This window comes from Mucor velutinosus (genome assembly GCF_035048745.1).
Source record: "Mucor velutinosus strain NIH1002 chromosome Unknown tig00001544, whole genome shotgun sequence".
NCBI lineage: Eukaryota > Fungi > Mucoromycota > Mucoromycetes > Mucorales > Mucoraceae > Mucor > Mucor velutinosus.
In genome coordinates, this window is record NW_027041908.1 from 1,738,934 (window position 1) to 1,758,666 (window position 19,733).

General features: G+C 36.9%; 4 protein-coding genes across 4 annotated transcripts; 2 read left to right on the top strand and 2 right to left on the bottom strand.

The window, feature by feature from the left end:
- Positions 1 to 496: 496 nt before the first annotated feature.
- On the bottom strand, positions 497 to 4,287 carry CHS4_1 (Chitin synthase 4; the record flags this gene model as incomplete). The annotated part of the gene is made up of 3 exons (XM_064825155.1): positions 497 to 3,092; positions 3,250 to 3,977; positions 4,036 to 4,287. The coding sequence occupies 3 exons, from the start codon at positions 4,285 to 4,287 to the stop codon at positions 497 to 499; spliced, it is 3,576 nt and encodes a 1,191-aa protein (XP_064680532.1).
- Positions 4,288 to 4,937: 650 nt separating this feature from the next.
- On the bottom strand, positions 4,938 to 5,435 carry ATC70_005873 (uncharacterized protein; the record flags this gene model as incomplete). Its single annotated transcript, XM_064825156.1, has 1 exon — positions 4,938 to 5,435. One exon carries the CDS (start codon positions 5,433 to 5,435, stop codon positions 4,938 to 4,940), a length of 498 nt encoding a protein of 165 aa, XP_064680533.1.
- A 6,043-nt stretch (positions 5,436 to 11,478) lies between these two features.
- ATC70_005874 (uncharacterized protein) lies at positions 11,479 to 12,454 on the top strand (the record flags this gene model as incomplete). The annotated part of the gene is made up of 3 exons (XM_064825157.1): positions 11,479 to 11,542; positions 11,615 to 11,962; positions 12,123 to 12,454. The coding sequence occupies 3 exons, from the start codon at positions 11,479 to 11,481 to the stop codon at positions 12,452 to 12,454; spliced, it is 744 nt and encodes a 247-aa protein (XP_064680534.1).
- Positions 12,455 to 13,324: 870 nt separating this feature from the next.
- ATC70_005875 (uncharacterized protein) lies at positions 13,325 to 15,940 on the top strand (the record flags this gene model as incomplete). The annotated part of the gene is made up of 1 exon (XM_064825158.1): positions 13,325 to 15,940. The coding sequence occupies one exon, from the start codon at positions 13,325 to 13,327 to the stop codon at positions 15,938 to 15,940; it is 2,616 nt and encodes an 871-aa protein (XP_064680535.1).
- Between the last annotated feature and the right edge of the window lie 3,793 nt (positions 15,941 to 19,733).

Genomic DNA, 19,733 nt, shown 5'->3' on the forward strand with positions numbered 1-19,733 from the left:
AGAGGGTTTATATACTATTCGAATTGAGGGATTTGATGTGAGGATAAGGTATTAGATGGGTTGATTTGGGTGATAGGATAATAGATCCAATCCATTATCCTGAACATGCCATGATATGGATCGTAACTGAATCCTGTTTCATGTCAAAGTTTATGATCTGATGTGACCGGTGCTTGAACTGCTTGTTTCTACGCATTTGGAGATCCGGTTTAGAAAATGATACATCACTACCCCACACCAGCTTGGAGACCCTAGGTCGATAGCGAAACCATAAGATAGCAGCTCTTGATTAGTGCTTGTGATGTAAGTGATAAACCGTGAAAAAAAAAGAAAAGAAAAAAAAAGTATGTTCCCTATGCTTTCATATGAAGTTGCTGCATGATGGAATCATTGACTCGCCAGTAAAAACCTCTATACATTGAAAACCAAACATGCCAATTGGAAAAAATACCAATGTAGTTTACAAGGGAAAAAGGCAGAATCTATTGACAAACATCTATAAAGATGATGGTTGTCTGTTCTCAATCAACCGCGCATGTCTCTTTGTAGATCTCTCTTCACGCGTTGCAACCGATCTTTTGTTGATTGATTTAGGTACTCTTTGCCTTTTACCAGAGCTCTTTTCAGGTGCTCCTACTCTCACCCAGTACTGTTTGATAGGTTGTCTTGAATCAAACAACTCTGGAGTTTCCCATGAATCATAACTACAATCGTAATCCTTCCAAGTAACGAGATATTGATAGTTAGGCGCTTTACCCTTATGTTTGAGGATAGCCTCAACTTCATAACGTTTATCAGCGGGTTCTGGAGGAGGTGAATTTTCGTTCATCAATTTAATGTGAGATGTAGGAACATCTCTTGATAAGAATGTATCGGTTTCATCTTTTAGAATGTAACTGCCATTCTTTGTATAACCATGAATATAGAACACGCCCTCGTATTTAGGGTCAGTTTTACTGTTCTTACTTTCTACATTCTTAATCATGACAGAAGCTCCTATGGGGAATGGGTTCTTTAGAATTTTGTGTCGCTTCATAAAATAAGCATTGTCAGCTTTCTGTGATTCGACAATCTGCTCCTTGATTGCAGGTACAAGAATTTTGTCAATTCTCTTGATCTTGTCTTTCAAGGCCTTGGCATTTAATGTTTGTTCTGGAAGACTCATTTCAACATCAGAATAGTCTTTTAATTCATTAGGAAGCCTGGCAAACATGACAACAAATGGTTTCATGCCGTGTAGCCTTGATTTATGTAAATTTAAGCTATAGTCTGTGCCATCAAGATACAAATCCCAATTTTTGGCACATCCATCCAGCATGTTAATGACGATGGTCTTTGGGCTCTTGACCGCGGCTTCACAAGCGCTGTTGCCTAACAGGCACCATGGAAGTGAAAGCCTTTGCTCTATCTTTGCATTGGCAGCAATGCTCTCTAGTAATTGAGAACTGAACTCCTTACCTTTATCATGAGAAAGGATTTTTGGGTAACCAAAAAGACTAAAAATAGAGACAATTTCTTTAGCAACTGTTGTTGCAGTTTTGTTTGGAAACGCCCGTAATACAATGAATCTTGAGAATAGATCCATTGCAACCAAGATAAAGTTGTTACCTCTAGGAGTAGTAACATCAAATGTGCCTACGTCAAAAACCCAATGATCTCCAACAGAATCCGCAGTATGATTCTTAGGTGGATGATATACATGTCTTCCTATGTTAAATACCCTGCATTTGCTACAGTTCTTGACATATCGTTCAATATCTTTTCTGAGCCCTTTCCAATGCATTTGGTAATCTTCATGTATAACCTGCTCCATAGCAGTGATTCCATAGTGTCCTAAAAGGTGAGATTTTTCTAATAGTTCTTGCTTTTGTTCTTCACTTTTAGGTACTTCATAAATGTCCAAATGTGATGCATAAATGCACAATTCTTTATTGTCCTTGCTGTCAGAATTTGCAGTTTCTGTGAGTGCACTGCTTATTGTGTTACTGTTTGTACTTTCCTTATTAGCATTATTCTCAGTATCATTGATTTTGGTACCCTGAGTACTCGGATTGAAAGGCTGTAAAATAATGTCATTTGCTTTGATACCCTTCTTTTGCTTCTTAGCTTCATGAAGGTCTTTATCATTTGTAGGCTCGATTGGATCTAATATCCGTTTAATAACAGTAGCTCTTCTAGCGAGAGAACCACACCCCTCCAGCTTCTTTGTACCAGGTACAAAGATGCGAGAAAGTCGATCTGCTAGAATATTGTCCATACCCATACAGTATGTGATATCAAAGTGAAATTCAAAAATTGTATCATAAAAGCTCTCAATCATACGAGTAAGTTTCTCTTGAGAATGTAGGTACAATAGACCACGATTATCCAAGAATAAATGAAACTTTTCACCCCGTAACCATTGGCGAAACTTATTGAAAGCATAAACCACTGCCAAAAGCTCACGCTTGGATGACCCATAGCGTTGCTCACTGGCAGATAGTTTACGGGCGATGAAGCCATTATAGTAAATACGCTTTTTGATAACTTGATATAAACAGGCACCAATGCCATATGAACTAGCATTAGTGACAAGGCAAAATGGATAGGCTAAATTAGGTGCTGGAATGATAGGGCTTCTAACAGGCAATTGTTGAATGTTGGTCATGGCAGTTGTATGATCCTCTGTCCATACCTTGTCAATATCTGGAGTATTTTTAATGGCATCCAATGGTGCGGTTAAAGTAGACAAACGAGGTAGATTGCTACTAGAGTAATTTACCAATCCTAACCGAGATTGAAGTTCTTTACTGTTAGCGACCTTTGGATCCCGATCTAAAATATTGCTTACTTTACGAGAATCAAAGGCCAACCTTTTCTCGGATAGGCAAAAGCCCAATATATTAATGCTACGCTGAGCAAAATGAGTCTTTGCGTGATTTATCTTGAGATTAGCCTTTTTTAACCAATCAATAACTATTTTGACGTATTTTAAATGTGTTCCCATGTCTGCTTCTGTGTACACCGTGTGCACCGTGATATCGTCTATAAAATTGGTGGTGACAGAGCTTAGATCAGAGAACAAATTAGTCAGATACCCTTGCACAAATGAGCTAATTGGTAATAATCCCATGGGGGCAGTTCCTGAAGCTCCATTGCAGGCCAGTTGTTGGATCAATAAATGAAACATATTTGCGAGAAGCGCTTGCTAGCCTAAAACTATGGAAACATTGTGAAAGATTCAACACCGAAAATATAGCGTGTTCTGACATCTTTCTATGTAATGTGCTAATCAAAGGTAGTGGGAATCGATCGGATTTGTCTGGATCTAATGCAGCATTGACAGCTCTGCAATCCACAACTACTCTATAAACACCAGGAGCATACTCACCAGTGCCAGTCTTTTTACGTACACAGAATATAGGTGAGTTGTATGGCGTTCCAGGTGGTGCTGGTTGAATGACACCATTCCTAATCCATGTAGCCATTTGTTCCTCAATAGTTGGTGAAAACTTTTCTTCCAGGGGCCATTGAGGTTTATACATTTTGTTTTCATGATCTTTCAATTTATGCAACTCTAGGGTACTACCTGATATATTGCAATATGCCTTAGGATCAATGTTTTTGTTGGCCTCAATGTACGGTTCAATTTCTTTCATGAACTGAGCTCTCTCTGCCTCTGTACCATAAGGAGAATCATTAGGAGTGTAGGGATCTGGATAAATTGTAGGAATCTCAGGGTTATTATCATCATCCCAATCCATCGCCATGTTGGAGATTGTAATGCCAATTTGCATGATCAAATCCATACCAATTACCACATCAATGTTACTAAAGATATCAAAAATCTCAAATTTAGAGTAACATTGGCGAGAATTATATGTAATCTTAATGTCTTCTTCTGTAGAACCAATTCTATCAATAACAGTGTCCTTTTTACAAGCTTTAATGATGCCTTTAATGTCTTTATTTATTTTCACTTCTAATATTTTGGCTAACTTGGGGGGAGAGACAACTAAATGGGGAACCTGTGTCCAAAAGAAAGTAGGTTCGAACCTTGATGTCGTTGCCCTCTAAAGTAATTGGCAAAATAATAGAGTTTTTGTTTAGTAAATTGCGAGGTGGTTCATTCATGTATTGATACTCACAATCTTTAATGCTCATGGCTGCGAAGGTCATGTTCTGCTCGTCGGATTCCGTATCTGTATCCATATTGTCATCAGAGTTGTAATCAGTCTGCTGATTGGGCACAGGGACGATCGTCTTCTTGACGACCTTACTTCGAAATCTTGGTTGATTATTCTTCATCTTGCACACGGCCCTGTGCGCTGGAGTCCATCCTGACTCCTTGCAATCGTGACAAATACGAGTGTTGACCTCACCAAACTTCCTTTGTGCCTCATCGATTCGTTTTTTCATGCTGTCAGATGCTTTGCAATCCTTGGTGCGATGATTGTGGGCATTCGGATGATACATGCATCGTTTGGGTGAGTGACTGGTGACCTTGGTGTTTAGAATAACGAAATATAGACAGAGTAAATACAATTAGAACTGAATATATTTATTATGTTATTCCAAGATTGAATAGGGATCAAAACTAGTGTAGATGTCAAAGGTATTTATAGTTATTTGACAGTGCCGCAGCAATATGACCTTGATCTTGAATGCGGGATAATTGTATAAGCCTTGAACCAGTTAACGAGGATGTGCTGCATCAGAACTCATGAACCACCAGTCAAGGATAAACAACAAAGATAATCCAGAATAGAATGTTCTTCCTAATAGCTTCGACGGAAGAACATTTGTCGGAATTGAAACCCACTTCCAGGGACGAAAGGCCATAGGCTACCACTCTCCAGGAACCAGGATATAGATTAGCCATTTGATGGCACCACTCATGTTCCTTCGTGCTGCTTGAATAAAGACCTCTCACTTCTACTATGCATCTCAGCTCATTCTCAGATCCTCTTATGTAATATACGACGCCTAATACATTTGCCTCTCAGAGATGATCTATATCCTAAACACTTGCTAGCACTATTGTTATTCAAAATTGAGGCGGAGGATGTTACTGGAGTTGCTTTTTCACGTTCTCTTTCCCACTTGTCCTTAAACAGAGCGTTGTAGATAGCTGTTATCTTGTTGGCCACCAAATCCACGGTGATCTCCTCCTTATTAGAATTGGTATTGAGAGAATACTTGGTGTAGTTCGCCAACTCTTCTGGAAGGGCCTTGATCAAATAACGAACGATACAATCCTCATCCTGGATTTCAGCCTGATTGCGCAATTGTTGGAATTTGTCCACAAATTGATTGAAAGCCTCTCCTTGTTGATGCACTAGTCGCTCCAACTGCTCTCTTGCCGCATCTCTCATATCAATGCTTGATCGACCATACTTGTTGATAACTGCTGTACGGAATTCGGACCAAGTTAAACGGCCTTGTTTAGCAACCATGCTTGTATACCAACAAGCCATTTCAGTTGATAACTTGGCTGGTATTGTGGAATTTGAGGCTTGATAGACTAAAATTCACGGAAAAAAAAGAATAAAAAAAACAGCAATGTCAACTTGATAAAGGTATGTTTTATTATCAAACTGACAGGTGTAAAGTAAACTGAAGTCTCTCTACTGGCCAGGTAGATGATCCTTCTTATATACTATAACAACGGATAAAAGTTCTATTAATTAGATTGACAAATAAGTCAACTCAGATCAACTAATGTCTAATCATGCTAAAAGACAACTCCAGCAAGCTAATCATGATTTAGCTCTGTCTGGATGAACAATTAGACTCTCATCCAAAGTACCCTGATCTATCCTTTCTATAAGGATAATTAATATCGATCTAGTATCATGTATTATCCGATGGGTATAGTCTCCTTAGTCTATATCAATAGTATATATCTGAGTGTATATCGCTGAGCATACATCTTTAGCATGTATTTGGATATATGGCATGTCTATAGCATATCGTATGCATGTCTATAGCATGTCTCATATATAGTACAAGTCTGTAGTACATAAATATCTATAGCTAGTATCACGGATATAAGCATGTGTCTTATAGCGTGGATCATAAAGTGCACATCTGAAGCAACAAGCTCATATTTCATTAATCTTGGTGCCTATCCAGATATAGTCAACATCTGTAGTCAATGTCGGAATACAAGTATAAGTCTATAGCGCCATTCATGTCCGTGGTGCCATCTATAGCCTATATCTTATATAGTATGAATCTTATAGTACTAGTAGCGTATCTGCAGTCCATATCTTCTTACAGTATAAATCGATATCGTACATCTAATCCAGTGTACATATAGTTTATATCTAAATCTGGTAACTGGACGAACTGTCGGAATGCAGATCATAGTGGATGTATTCCACAGGTACAATTCTTTCCCAGTTGTCATGGATTGATAGACGATGAGCTTGCAAAACCAGTCCAAAATGATAATGGAAATGAGAAACCGAATATGCTATTTAAACACTAAGCCTTTACATTTTGGCTTCGCTACGGTAAAACCACCTTTAAAATCGCTGTTATCATGTATCGGGCCAGATGCTTGAATACTATTTTGGTATTGCACCTTCGCCTCCCTAGATAAAACCTTATATAAATTAATGCTAACAACAGTTGGATTAAATGCTTGACTGTAATGGCCATTCACCTTTGTTTGGCTACGGTATAACCCCCTCAAGGCCAATTATACCAACAAGTGTTGCCTTGAAACAACATATCACGCAATCCATAGCCAAATAGCAAACAAGAAATCACTTGATCAGATACGCTATGTTCTTGGAAGAAGAGCCTTTAATCTCTGATTAACTACGATGGCGCTTTTGTGTTCATATTTTCCAGTATCCGATATATGAAACCTCCGTGGTGCTATACCATACCATGGCCTAGAGCTTACCTTGATAGTAGTTGAATGCACGTTTATACAGTACAACTCCAAAAGAATTCACTCTGAATTTGCTAGCCAGCAACCAGCAATACTCATATTACCGGAATAGTTTAAAGAACCTTCTGCCATTACATTTTAACTAAATTATTTTCCGTTATTGGGAATAGTCAATTCGATCAAATCAATTTCAAACTTTTCAATTCATTACATTCTTACCCATGAAAATGTGATATATTTAAAAGAAACCACAATTTGACAATACTAAGATTTTCTCACCATATATAAGAATTCAATGTTTGTTAAATGTCAGACGTGAGACCATCAGCGTCTTTATATAAAGAAGTGTGGCCCAGACGTGAGCTTTCGGCGTCAGTATAAAAGAAGCAAGCTCCCCCCCTTTTTTTTTTCATTGTCAGGTGCCAGGTACACACAGACTTTGTGTGTAACTTTTTTTAATTTAGTATAAATATCAACTTAGTTTGCAAAACAATAAAGATCATCTTATATCTCAATTCTATTCTTTTATATACATTTATCTAAGTCTACTCTAAAACTATACCTATACACACGACACAGGTGCACACAGACTTTGTTAGTAACTTTTATAGTTAATATGAATATCAAAAATAATAAAGGTTATTTTTTTTTCTCACTTATACTGCTGAGACATATACATTTATCTAAATCTGTTACTTATACTCACAACACCATTAAATAAAAAAAACACTTTGTAACATTCTATGCGGAAACTTTTTGATAATTTTACATTTATCTGCCAGTAACTTTTAAACGAATCAGCTCTAGTACACATTCAAAATAACATTCATATATTACGAACTGTTCAACAACGCGATGGCATAGTAAAAGCGAATATAGTACCACAAAGTTTCGAGAACCTAATTCCACTACAGTAGCAGTTTATGAAGATTATTATCTGCAGTCTGATTGGATTATTTTGTATATTCCACACGGTCATCAAGCGATTGAGAAACAGTATCTAATGAATATTGTGGCAAACATTGTATCGTATAGTATTAAAAGACATTTTTTCATGTATGTTATCTTTTTACTATCTCATGCCGTGCAATAGATAGCATCCTATTAATGAAATTAAACAGTATGGGCCCGCTTCTGCAACAAAGGCAACATAATAATGTGTGCTACTCTTTGGGGTATTCAATGCATGCATCTTTAATAAACTCAGTGAATTTGTAAGCCATGTCTTTCTACGTGTTGTATTCACATATAATCCAGTCCAGCCTTTCATAGTATTGATCTATACGAGGGCTTGACTGTTGCGAAGCGAATATGCAAAATCGTAGTATCTTAGTAGTAAATTCGATTTCTCTCCTTCTTTATTAATAATGGATTGTTTAAAACCTACATTTATAGCTGTGTTTTATTACTGTTAATGATTTGGAATGTCTACGGCGACAGCCCGCAGGGTGACACCGTCGTCAAGTGTAGTGATATTGCATCTAATTCAACATTTGTTGATATTAGTCCTGATCGAATATACCGTAGCCAAGCAAAGGTGTACGACTATAATGTTCAAGCAGCAAATTCGGGTTCTCATTTGCATTGTTAATAATAAGCTTACCAGCAACATAGGGCATCAAAATTCGTATGAATTAGTCTTACAAAATCAATATGTCTCCTGTTGAAATTACAAGCTGCACAGGTTGCAGAACTGCCCTTCCAGACGGCTTTAGCTACTAAAGATGTGGTTCATGCTGTGTAAATAAAAGCTATAAAGCATAAACATAACCAAATTTGACAGCTTTCAATCCTTCATATCTTGACATGTAGACATTTCTGAGCCACCGGAATAACGCCAAACAATTGCACTTGAGTAGTAGTAACTTTCTGACACCTTTGCTCAACTTTTTGAAAACCTAAAAAATATGGCCAAAAATTAACCAAAAAGCATGAGGTACCCCTCATGGTTTTTTTACGAAAATCAAAGGATCGCATTTTCCGCCTTAAAAATAAAGACTTTTACTATGGCATATATCAAATCAAAATGTTTCTCTCGATCCATAGCAACCTCTGAAACCACTGTTATGAGGCTTTCATATACAAAATATGGCTATTTTTGCTAAAAATCTCATTTCAGATTTTATTGAATTGCTCAATAGTTTCAATCAAAACACTTATTACAGTTAGCACCATCGGAAGCGCCTTGAAAAGTACTTCAAGAATGTATTAGGAAGCGTAGGGTGATCATCACAGTTCATATAGTCGAATACCAAAAGATAGATTAAAGAAGTCGAAAAAAGGCGAAATCTGTCCAATCTTGAGCAGAAAAAAATAAGCTGAGGTTGAATTAATTTTGGCGGCGGCATTGCTGATGGCTGACCTAAATGCTTTTCTGTTGATGATAATGATGATTGCGATGTTGATTAAATGAGGATCATGGAATTGAAAGGGTAATTGCTTAACCCAAATACTTTTTTGGGTGCTTTTGTTACAAGCGAGCCTTTTGCAATGTCAACATCTCAAAAAAAAAAGTCGCTGTAAATCTTACACAAGTCCTTTATTTACTTATGACCAGCTTTATGTCGCCATCTTATTAAGAGCATCAGCAGCAGTGAATGATATGACAATTCTATTATCAAAAAATGGCATTTGTGATATACAAATACTGCATAAAATTTGAATTTCTTTCGCATTGTCCCAAAAATAGGCTTTGTTTAATATCAGCGTAAGCAAAAAGGATACTAAGGGAGATACCTCCTCTCCTCCTCCTGGCTCTGATACAATCTTTCTGTTACTAACTAATAATAAATTGTTTAAAATCTACTTGATATACCAAAATGTTATAATGTCTGATTTAAAACGGCTTCAATGAGAGCCAGCAGGGCGACGCCGACATCGAGCGTAGCGAGATGAATGGGCAAGTAATAAATACTGGAAGCCTTGAACATAAAAGCGTCGTAGTAGCAAATTAGAGACTGCAAGCCCTTGTCCCAAGAACACACTGCATCTAATTTTAATAATGTTATACCTGCTATACTTAGCTGTGGATTAAGTGATTTGTGGTGTCAAGGCAACATTTGCTAACCTTGACCTTAAACAGGTATAATAACCCTAAGGAAGCAAACGTGGAAAGCCATAATAAAGCAGTAAATTTGGTTTCTTATTTTCATTTGATGCATTTCACATCATAATCCATTATATTACACCTAATACAACCCATCAACATCCCATCGGTTTTTACATACACTACTAAACGCACATCAAACTACAGTCTACACGCACATCAAGACCCAACAAATAGTCAACTAGTAGGATGACTATTACTGAAACAATACCATTTAATTCAATGACATACAAGAACGGTTACAATTACACTTAACTGTAGATTATCTACACATATCATTTACGAAAATCTACTGGATCATCACACTTGTCTTTACACCTCAGGATTTGACAATATTCACAAAGATATAAATGGGACCACACAATTCATTCAGTAAAGGATCGTCTTAATTTTGCACAGAATGATAAACTGATAATTTACTGATACATTCATTTGTATGACTTTAGTTATCTAGCACCTTGTTGAATATATCAGCTTGTAGCTTATAAAATTTATATTTTTCAGCAAATTTATAAAGAAAACGTACATCTGGTACTTGAAACCCTTACATTATAATGGATATAACGTAGAGCTATTGAATGGTCTTTGTGTTGTGCGAATCCGGTTAGTATTTGTCGAGGTATGTTCAGAAAAGGGTAGCATGCAAAATCATTGATTTTGCTTCAAAATCTGCCTGTGATAGCAAGCAAAAAATCTGGTGACCTTTTTTTGGACAGGACAATATTGTCAATATTTCATGATAGAGTTATGCCAGAGCTTCAAGCAATAGCTCATTCGGTAGGATATGTTCTGGTCTACAATGATTAGTAATGCTTAACAATATGTTTTGATGACAGATTGTAGTTAATCTTTAGAAAGCAGTCAAAAAATCGCAAAAACAATTGTACCAAATATTTGGTGAACAATGTACACCAGAGACTTGATATAAATACCATTGTATTCTGCTTTGAATTCTCTACAAGTTTCATATAAGTTTGAAAGGGTGTTTACTATCAAGAATCAAATAGTTTTAGGTCGATAATAGATTTAGAAAACTCATGGACCATCATCCAGAACAATAAAGATTCAATCTCCGTTTGGCCTTCGCATGTGTACTGATGTATCATTTTCTAAAGCGGATCTCCAAATGCGTAGAAACAAGCAGTTCAAGCACCGGTCACATCAGATCATAAACTTTGACATGAAACAGGATTCAGTTACGATCCATATCATGGCATGTTCAGGATAATGGATTGGATCTGTTATCCTATCACCCAAATCGACCCATCTAATACCTTATCCTCACATCAAATCCCTCAATTCGAATAGTATATAAACCCTCTTATTTTCAATGTAATAAACAATATTCTTTACCTGATTAATTTCATACTCTTTTTTTTTATAAATAATTTATTTCTGATAAATCACTTTTTAATCTGTATTCAACAAATCTCGTTTATTACAAATCTATCTACTCTGGATCTCTTACTGCTATCAAGTCTTACTTACTATGTCACCAAAGAAATTCAATCACAAGGCCGTCAATCAAAAAGCTCCTGGTGAAACTAATACTGGTTAGGTTACTGTTGCTGCTGTTGGTTTTATTACCTCTACCGATCAAACTCTCACTGCTGCCAATCCGGTAGTTTCTGCTGCTCCTGTCGGTACTGATGCTCAAGGCTCAATTGCTGCCACTCTAATGGAGATTGGTTATCCTATCATCACTGCTAGTCAAGATGTAATCAATGGTGGTTCATCTGCTAGTTCTTCCAGCGTTGGTATTATCCATAGGGATTTACCTAGAACGTCTGTTTCAACCGATGGTATCAATGGTGATGCATCTGGTAATTTTTCTGTGCCTGCTGAGATTCATGGGAGTCAAACAGGCAGTGTCAGTGCTAGTAGTAATATTTACGGGAATACTGCTGCTTCTGTAGGTGATGCGAACGTTGACAATGCATCTACCACCTTTTATCATATTCCAGTACCTCAAGGTAACTACAATACTGAAAATGTTAGTAGAGGGAATAATGATGTACTTACAAACCATGTGGATATAGAATTTGCCACCCCAATCTCAAGTGATGAAAGATTGACCTTGATGAACGAAATTGAACGGCTGAGGCTAATGGTTTTCAAAACTATTATTCAAAGCATTGGATGTCCACAAGGATCAATCAATCATACCTTCAAATCTTGGTGTCTTGCGTAATCAACTTGAGATGGCTGAACGCACCTATGAATTGGTATTTGGAAAGACAGGGAGTACCTTGGTACCAAATGAAACACCCTATTTTCAATGGCGTGGACACTTCTTCAAGAAGCGTAGAGCTGTATTCGCAACACCAAACGATTGTCTCGATCATTTTGAACTGGTTTTACAAGCTCATCGTCTATCAATCCATGACAACTGGGAAAGAATTGTACCTGTGGAATACATCCACTATGATCCGCATTCCGACAGTTCATCCAGTTACCAGATTTAGATATAAACTGTATGTACACTGGATTAGATGTACGATATCGATTTATACTGTAAGAAGATATGGACTTCAGATACGCTACTAGTACTATAAGATTCATACTATATAAGATATAGGCTATAGATGGCACCACGGACATGAATGGCGCTATAGACTTATACTTGTATTCCGACATTGACTACGGATGTTTACCATAACTGGATAAGCACCAAGATTAATTCAATATGAGCTTGTTGCTTCAGATGTGCACTTCATGATCCACGGTATAAGACACATGCTTATACCCGTGATACTAGCTACAGATATTTATGTACTACAGACTTGTACTATATATGAGACATGCTATAGACATGCATACAATATGCTATAGACATGCCATATATCCAAATACATGCTAAAGATGTATGCTCAGCAATATACACTCAGATATATACTACTGATATAGACTACGTAGACTGTACCTATCGGATAATACATGATACTAGATCGATATTAATTATCCTTATAGAAACGATAGATCAGGGTACTTTGGATGAGAGTCTAATTATTCATCCAGACAGAGCTAAATCATGATTAGCTTGCTGGAGTTGTCTTTTAACATGATTAGACATTAGTTGATCTGAGTTGACTTATTTGTCAATCTAATTAATAGAACTTTTATCCATTGTTATAGTATATAAGAAGGATCATCTACCTGGCCAGTAGAGAGACTTCAGTTTACTTTACACCTGTCAGTTTGATAATAAAATATACCTTTATCAAGTTGACATTACTGTTTTTTTATTCTTTTTTTTCCGTGAATTTTAGTCTATCAAGCCTCACATTCCACAGATTCAACAACTGGCCTGCAATGAAGCTTCAGGAACTGCCCCCATGGGATTATTACCAATTAGCTCATTTGTGCAAAGGTATCTGACTAATTTGTTCTCTGATCTAAGCTCTGTCACCACCAATTTTATAGACGATATCACGGTGCACACGGTGTACACAGAAGCAGACATGGGAACACATTTAAAATACGTCAAAATAGTTATTGATTGGTTAAAAAAGGCTAATCTCAAGATAAATCACGCAAAGACTCATTTTGCTCAGCGTAGCATTAATATATTGGGCTTTTGCCTATCCGAGAAAAGGTTGGCCTTTGATTCTCGTAAAGTAAGCAATATTTTAGATCGGGATCCAAAGGTCGCTAACAGTAAAGAACTTCAATCTCGGTTAGGATTGGTAAATTACTCTAGTAGCAATCTACCTCGTTTGTCTACTTTAACCGCACCATTGGATGCCATTAAAAATACTCCAGATATTGACAAGGTATGGACAGAGGATCATACAACTGCCATGACCAACATTCAACAATTGCCTGTTAGAAGCCCTATCATTCCAGCACCTAATTTAGCCTATCCATTTTGCCTTGTCACTAATGCTAGTTCATATGGCATTGGTGCCTGTTTATATCAAGTTATCAAAAAGCGTATTTACTATAATGGCTTCATCGCCCGTAAACTATCTGCCAGTGAGCAACGCTATGGGTCATCCAAGCGTGAGCTTTTGGCAGTGGTTTATGCTTTCAATAAGTTTCGCCAATGGTTACGGGGTGAAAAGTTTCATTTATTCTTGGATAATCGTGGTCTATTGTACCTACATTCTCAAGAGAAACTTACTCGTATGATTGAGAGCTTTTATGATACAATTTTTGAATTTCACTTTGATATCACATACTGTATGGGTATGGACAATATTCTAGCAGATCGACTTTCTCGCATCTTTGTACCTGGTACAAAGAAGCTGGAGGGGTGTGGTTCTCTCGCTAGAAGAGCTACTGTTATTAAACGGATATTAGATCCAATCGAGCCTACAAATGATAAAGACCTTCATGAAGCTAAGAAGCAAAAGAAGGGTATCAAAGCAAATGACATTATTTTACAGCCTTTCAATCCGAGTACTCAGGGTACCAAAATCAATGATACTGAGAATAATGCTAATAAGGAAAGTACAAACAGTAACACAATAAGCAGTGCACTCACAGAAACTGCAAATTCTGACAGCAAGGACAATAAAGAATTGTGCATTTATGCATCACATTTGGACATTTATGAAGTACCTAAAAGTGAAGAACAAAAGCAAGAACTATTAGAAAAATCTCACCTTTTAGGACACTATGGAATCACTGCTATGGAGCAGGTTATACATGAAGATTACCAAATGCATTGGAAAGGGCTCAGAAAAGATATTGAACGATATGTCAAGAACTGTAGCAAATGCAGGGTATTTAACATAGGAAGACATGTATATCATCCACCTAAGAATCATACTGCGGATTCTGTTGGAGATCATTGGGTTTTTGACGTAGGCACATTTGATGTTACTACTCCTAGAGGTAACAACTTTATCTTGGTTGCAATGGATCTATTCTCAAGATTCATTGTATTACGGGCGTTTCCAAACAAAACTGCAACAACAGTTGCTAAAGAAATTGTCTCTATTTTTAGTCTTTTTGGTTACCCAAAAATCCTTTCTCATGATAAAGGTAAGGAGTTCAGTTCTCAATTACTAGAGAGCATTGCTGCCAATGCAAAGATAGAGCAAAGGCTTTCACTTCCATGGTGCCTGTTAGGCAACAGCGCTTGTGAAGCCGCGGTCAAGAGCTCAAAGACCATCGTCATTAACATGCTGGATGGATGTGCCAAAAATTGGGATTTGTATCTTGATGGCACAGACTATAGCTTAAATTTACATAAATCAAGGCTACACGGCATGAAACCATTTGTTGTCATGTTTGCCAGGCTTCCTAATGAATTAAAAGACTATTCTGATGTTGAAATGAGTCTTCCAGAACAAACATTAAATGCCAAGGCCTTGAAAGACAAGATCAAGAGAATTGACAAAATTCTTGTACCTGCAATCAAGGAGCAGATTGTCGAATCACAGAAAGCTGACAATGCTTATTTTATGAAGCGACACAAAATTCTAAAGAACCCATTCCCCATAGGAGCTTCTGTCATGATTAAGAATGTAGAAAGTAAGAACAGTAAAACTGACCCTAAATACGAGGGCGTGTTCTATATTCATGGTTATACAAAGAATGGCAGTTACATTCTAAAAGATGAAACCGATACATTCTTATCAAGAGATGTTCCTACATCTCACATTAAATTGATGAACGAAAATTCACCTCCTCCAGAACCCGCTGATAAACGTTATGAAGTTGAGGCTATCCTCAAACATAAGGGTAAAGCGCCTAACTATCAATATCTCGTTACTTGGAAGGATTACGATTGTAGTTATGATTCATGGGAAACTCCAGAGTTGTTTGATTCAAGACAACCTATCAAACAGTACTGGGTGAGAGTAGGAGCACCTGAAAAGAGCTCTGGTAAAAGGCAAAGAGTACCTAAATCAATCAACAAAAGATCGGTTGCAACGCGTGAAGAGAGATCTACAAAGAGACATGCGCGGTTGATTGAGAACAGACAACCATCATCTTTATAGATGTTTGTCAATAGATTCTGCCTTTTTCCCTTGTAAATTACATTGGTATTTTTTTCCAATTGGCATGTTTGGTTTTCAATGTATAAAGGTTTTTACTGGCGAATCAACGATTCCATCATGCAGCAACTTCATATGAAAGCATAGGGAACATACATTTTTTTTCTTTTTTTTCTTTTCTTTTTTTTTCACGGTTTATCACTTACATCACAAGCACTAATCAAGAGGTGCTATCTTATGGTTTCGCTATCGACCTAGGGTCTCCAAGCTGGTGTGGGGTAGTGATGTATCATTTCTAAACCGGATCTCCAAATGCATAGAAACAAGCAGTTCAAGCACCGGTCACATCAGATCATAAACTTTGACATGAAACAGGATTCAGTTACGATCTATATTATGGCATGTTCAGGATAATAGATTGGATCTATTATCCTATCACCGAAATTAACCCATCTAATACCTTATCCTCACATCAAATCCCTCAATTCGAATAGTATATAAACCCTCTTATTTTCAATGTAATAAACGATATTCTTTACCTGATTAATTTCATACTCTTTTTTTATAAATAATTTATTTCTGATAAATTAGCTACTACTTTAGCAAAGCGATATTTACGTTGTTGTTACAGCTACATTATTTATACTCAATCACCTTAATAAATTGCTACTTTCAAATTATTAACAAATATTAGATATGTCGTCGGTAAGTCTAAATAAAGTTGGACTAGATACTTTCAGTTATGCTGGATCTGAGCATGACTAAATGAGTTTGAGCGGATTTGACATCATGAATCTGTAATTTATATGGTGTATATAATGGGTCTGATTGTTTATAATCTCTGACATTTGTTAATCTGCAAAATACATGGCCACTGGTACTATTGGATCCGGTAGTAGTCTACAATATGGTAACAATTGACTCTATTTTTTGTTTCTAGCTGTTCAAACCGTGCAATATTGATTAAGATTTATTTATTAAAAAAAATGCTACAATGAGAATTAGCCTTCATTAAATTTGGGGTATGGCAGAAGCAGCTTTATTAGCTCGATTGACAGATCGCCATCATAGCCATATCGGCTGTTGATATAGCACTACGACCCAGCAAGTGTTCTCGAGAACATAGATGTCTTTATGTAGAATCCTATTTGATGCTTTCAAGTGAGCACCTTGACCTTCTCAAAGAAAAATGCTCTCGTATGAAAACATCGAGATTTTTAAATATCTGTGAGCCAAAATTTTATACATTTATATGCGTCGGTAAACGGTATAATAAAAGCGAGAAGATCAACGACTAACTTCAGTAAAATACATGTTTGACCCACATGTCGTCGGATAGCTGCCTCACGTCTTTAGCTTTCAGTCGATGGAAGGATCTGCAAATCGAAGCCGCTTCCCCCTTCTGACGGCCGCCTCTTACGGAAACAAGTGTCAGAGACGAAGCGGATTGCTTTCTCGCCCAAGGAGAGCGGTATGCTTAGCTATCAGTTGATCTACTTTCAAAAAATAGCAGACCATAAAGTGCTTGGCTCGTCAACAGCATCGATGAGTGTTGTCAGTGTGGAATTTGAGGCTTGATAGACTAAAATTCACGGAAAAAAAAGAATAAAAAAACAGTAATGTCAACTTGATAAAGGTATGTTTTATTATCAAACTGACAGGTCTAAAGTAAACTGAAGTATCTCTACTGGCTTGGTAGATGATCCATCTTATATACTATAACAATGGATAAAAGTTCTATTAATTAGATTAACAAATAAGTCAACTCAGATCAACTAATGTCTAATCATGATTTAGCTTTGCCTGGATGAATAATTAAACTCTCATCCAAAGTACCCTGATCTATCCTGATCTATCCTTTCTATAATGATAATTAATATCGATCCAGTAGCATGTATCCGATAGGTACAGTCTCCTTAGTCTATATCAATAGTACACATCTGGGCGTATATCTCTGAGCATACATCTTTAGCATGTATCTGGATATATGGCATGTCTATAGAATATCGTATGCATGTCTACAGCATGTGTCATATATACTACAAGTCTGTAGTATATAAAGTACTAGCCGATCTATCTCGCTACGCTCGATGACGGCGTCGCCCTGCGGGCTCTCACCGAAGACGTTTCAAATCAGAAGAGATAGTAAAACTCTGCTATAAAAGTACATTTTAAACAATGACTATATTAGGCATGAAGCCTGATTTAAACGTCAGAAATTTGGAGGTACAAATCAATATTTTTTATGAAGCATTTACGTTATATTATTATAAGACTTCTGGTTTACTACATCCTCCGTTCGAGTTGCATTTTCTGGCGACAGAACTGTGATACCATTCGCGGATGCTGCTCTTGAGATGGCGACACAGAGCTGGCCATGCGTAAACACAGGACTTTTATGAAATCTACAGCAATTTTTTTGAGAGGTTATCATTGCAAAAGACACCTATATAGGGAAAAACTCGCAAAACAACCAAATAAAAAAGGATTCAAGCTAATCGATTGTTCTTTCAAATTCATGATCCCCAATTAATCAGCATCGCAATCATCATTGCCATTAACAGAAAGGAATTTTGGTCAGCCAGCAGCAATGCCGCCGCCAAAATTGATTCACACTCAGATTATTTTTTTCTGTTCAAGATTGCACAGATTTTGGCTTTTTTCGACTTCTTTCATCTATTTTATGACATTCGACTATATAATCTCTAATGATCATCCTACGCTTCCTAATACACTCTAGGAGTACTTTTCAAGGCGCTTCCAACGATGCCAAGTAAAATAGATGTTTTGACTGAATTTAATGAGCAATTCCAAAAAATCTGAAACAAGGTTTTTGGCCAAAATGTCAAAATTTTGCATATAAAGACCTCATAAAAATGGTTTCAAAAGTTGCTTTGGGTTGAGAGAAACATTTTGATTTATTATGTACCATAGTAAAAGTCTTCATTTTCAAGGTGAAAGATGCGATTGTTTGATTTTCAGAGAAAATCATGAGGTATTCCTCATGCTTTTTGGTCGATTTCTGACCATGTTTTTTGGGTCTTTAAAAAATTGAGCAAAGGCGCCAGGAAATTACTACTACTCAAACACAATTGTTTGGCATTATTCCGGTGACTCAAAAAGGTCTACATGTCAAGATACGAAGGCCAGAAAGTTGTCAAACTTGGCTGTATTTTTGCTTTATGGCTTTTATTTACACTTCATGAATTACATCTTGGGTTGCTGAAATTTTCCGGAAGGGTAGTTGCGCAGCCTGTGCAATTTTTAATTCGAATACGAGGCATATTGATTTTGTCAAAGCTAATTCATGCAAATTTTGATGTGTTATGTTGCTGGCAATAAGCTTATTAACAATTGAAATAAAAACTTGAAATTGCTGCTTACTACTATATACTATGGTTTTGCATATTCTCTTCGCTACAATCAAGCCCTCATATAGATCAATGTTTACCAAGTGTTGGATTAGACGCATAACTACCTTGGCCTTGCACTTTTGATTTGCTACGGTATACCCCCCCCCCCTATATCTCAATACTACCTAATATTTGATTAGATTCTTTACACCTTTGCTTCGCTAAGGTAAACCTTCCCTATAAATCAATGTCATCAAGTGCTAAGTTAGATGCATTGTTATGTTCTTGGTGGAGAGGCCAAGCCCCTCCACCAAACCCCCTCCCCATTGCCGGCTTCGCCGGTGGTTATGCCCACCTTTGTTCTGGCTTTCAATACTATCAAACTTTTAAAGGATACGATTGGCTTGTCTACTTTTTTTCATAGTTTTCCAGTATATATATTT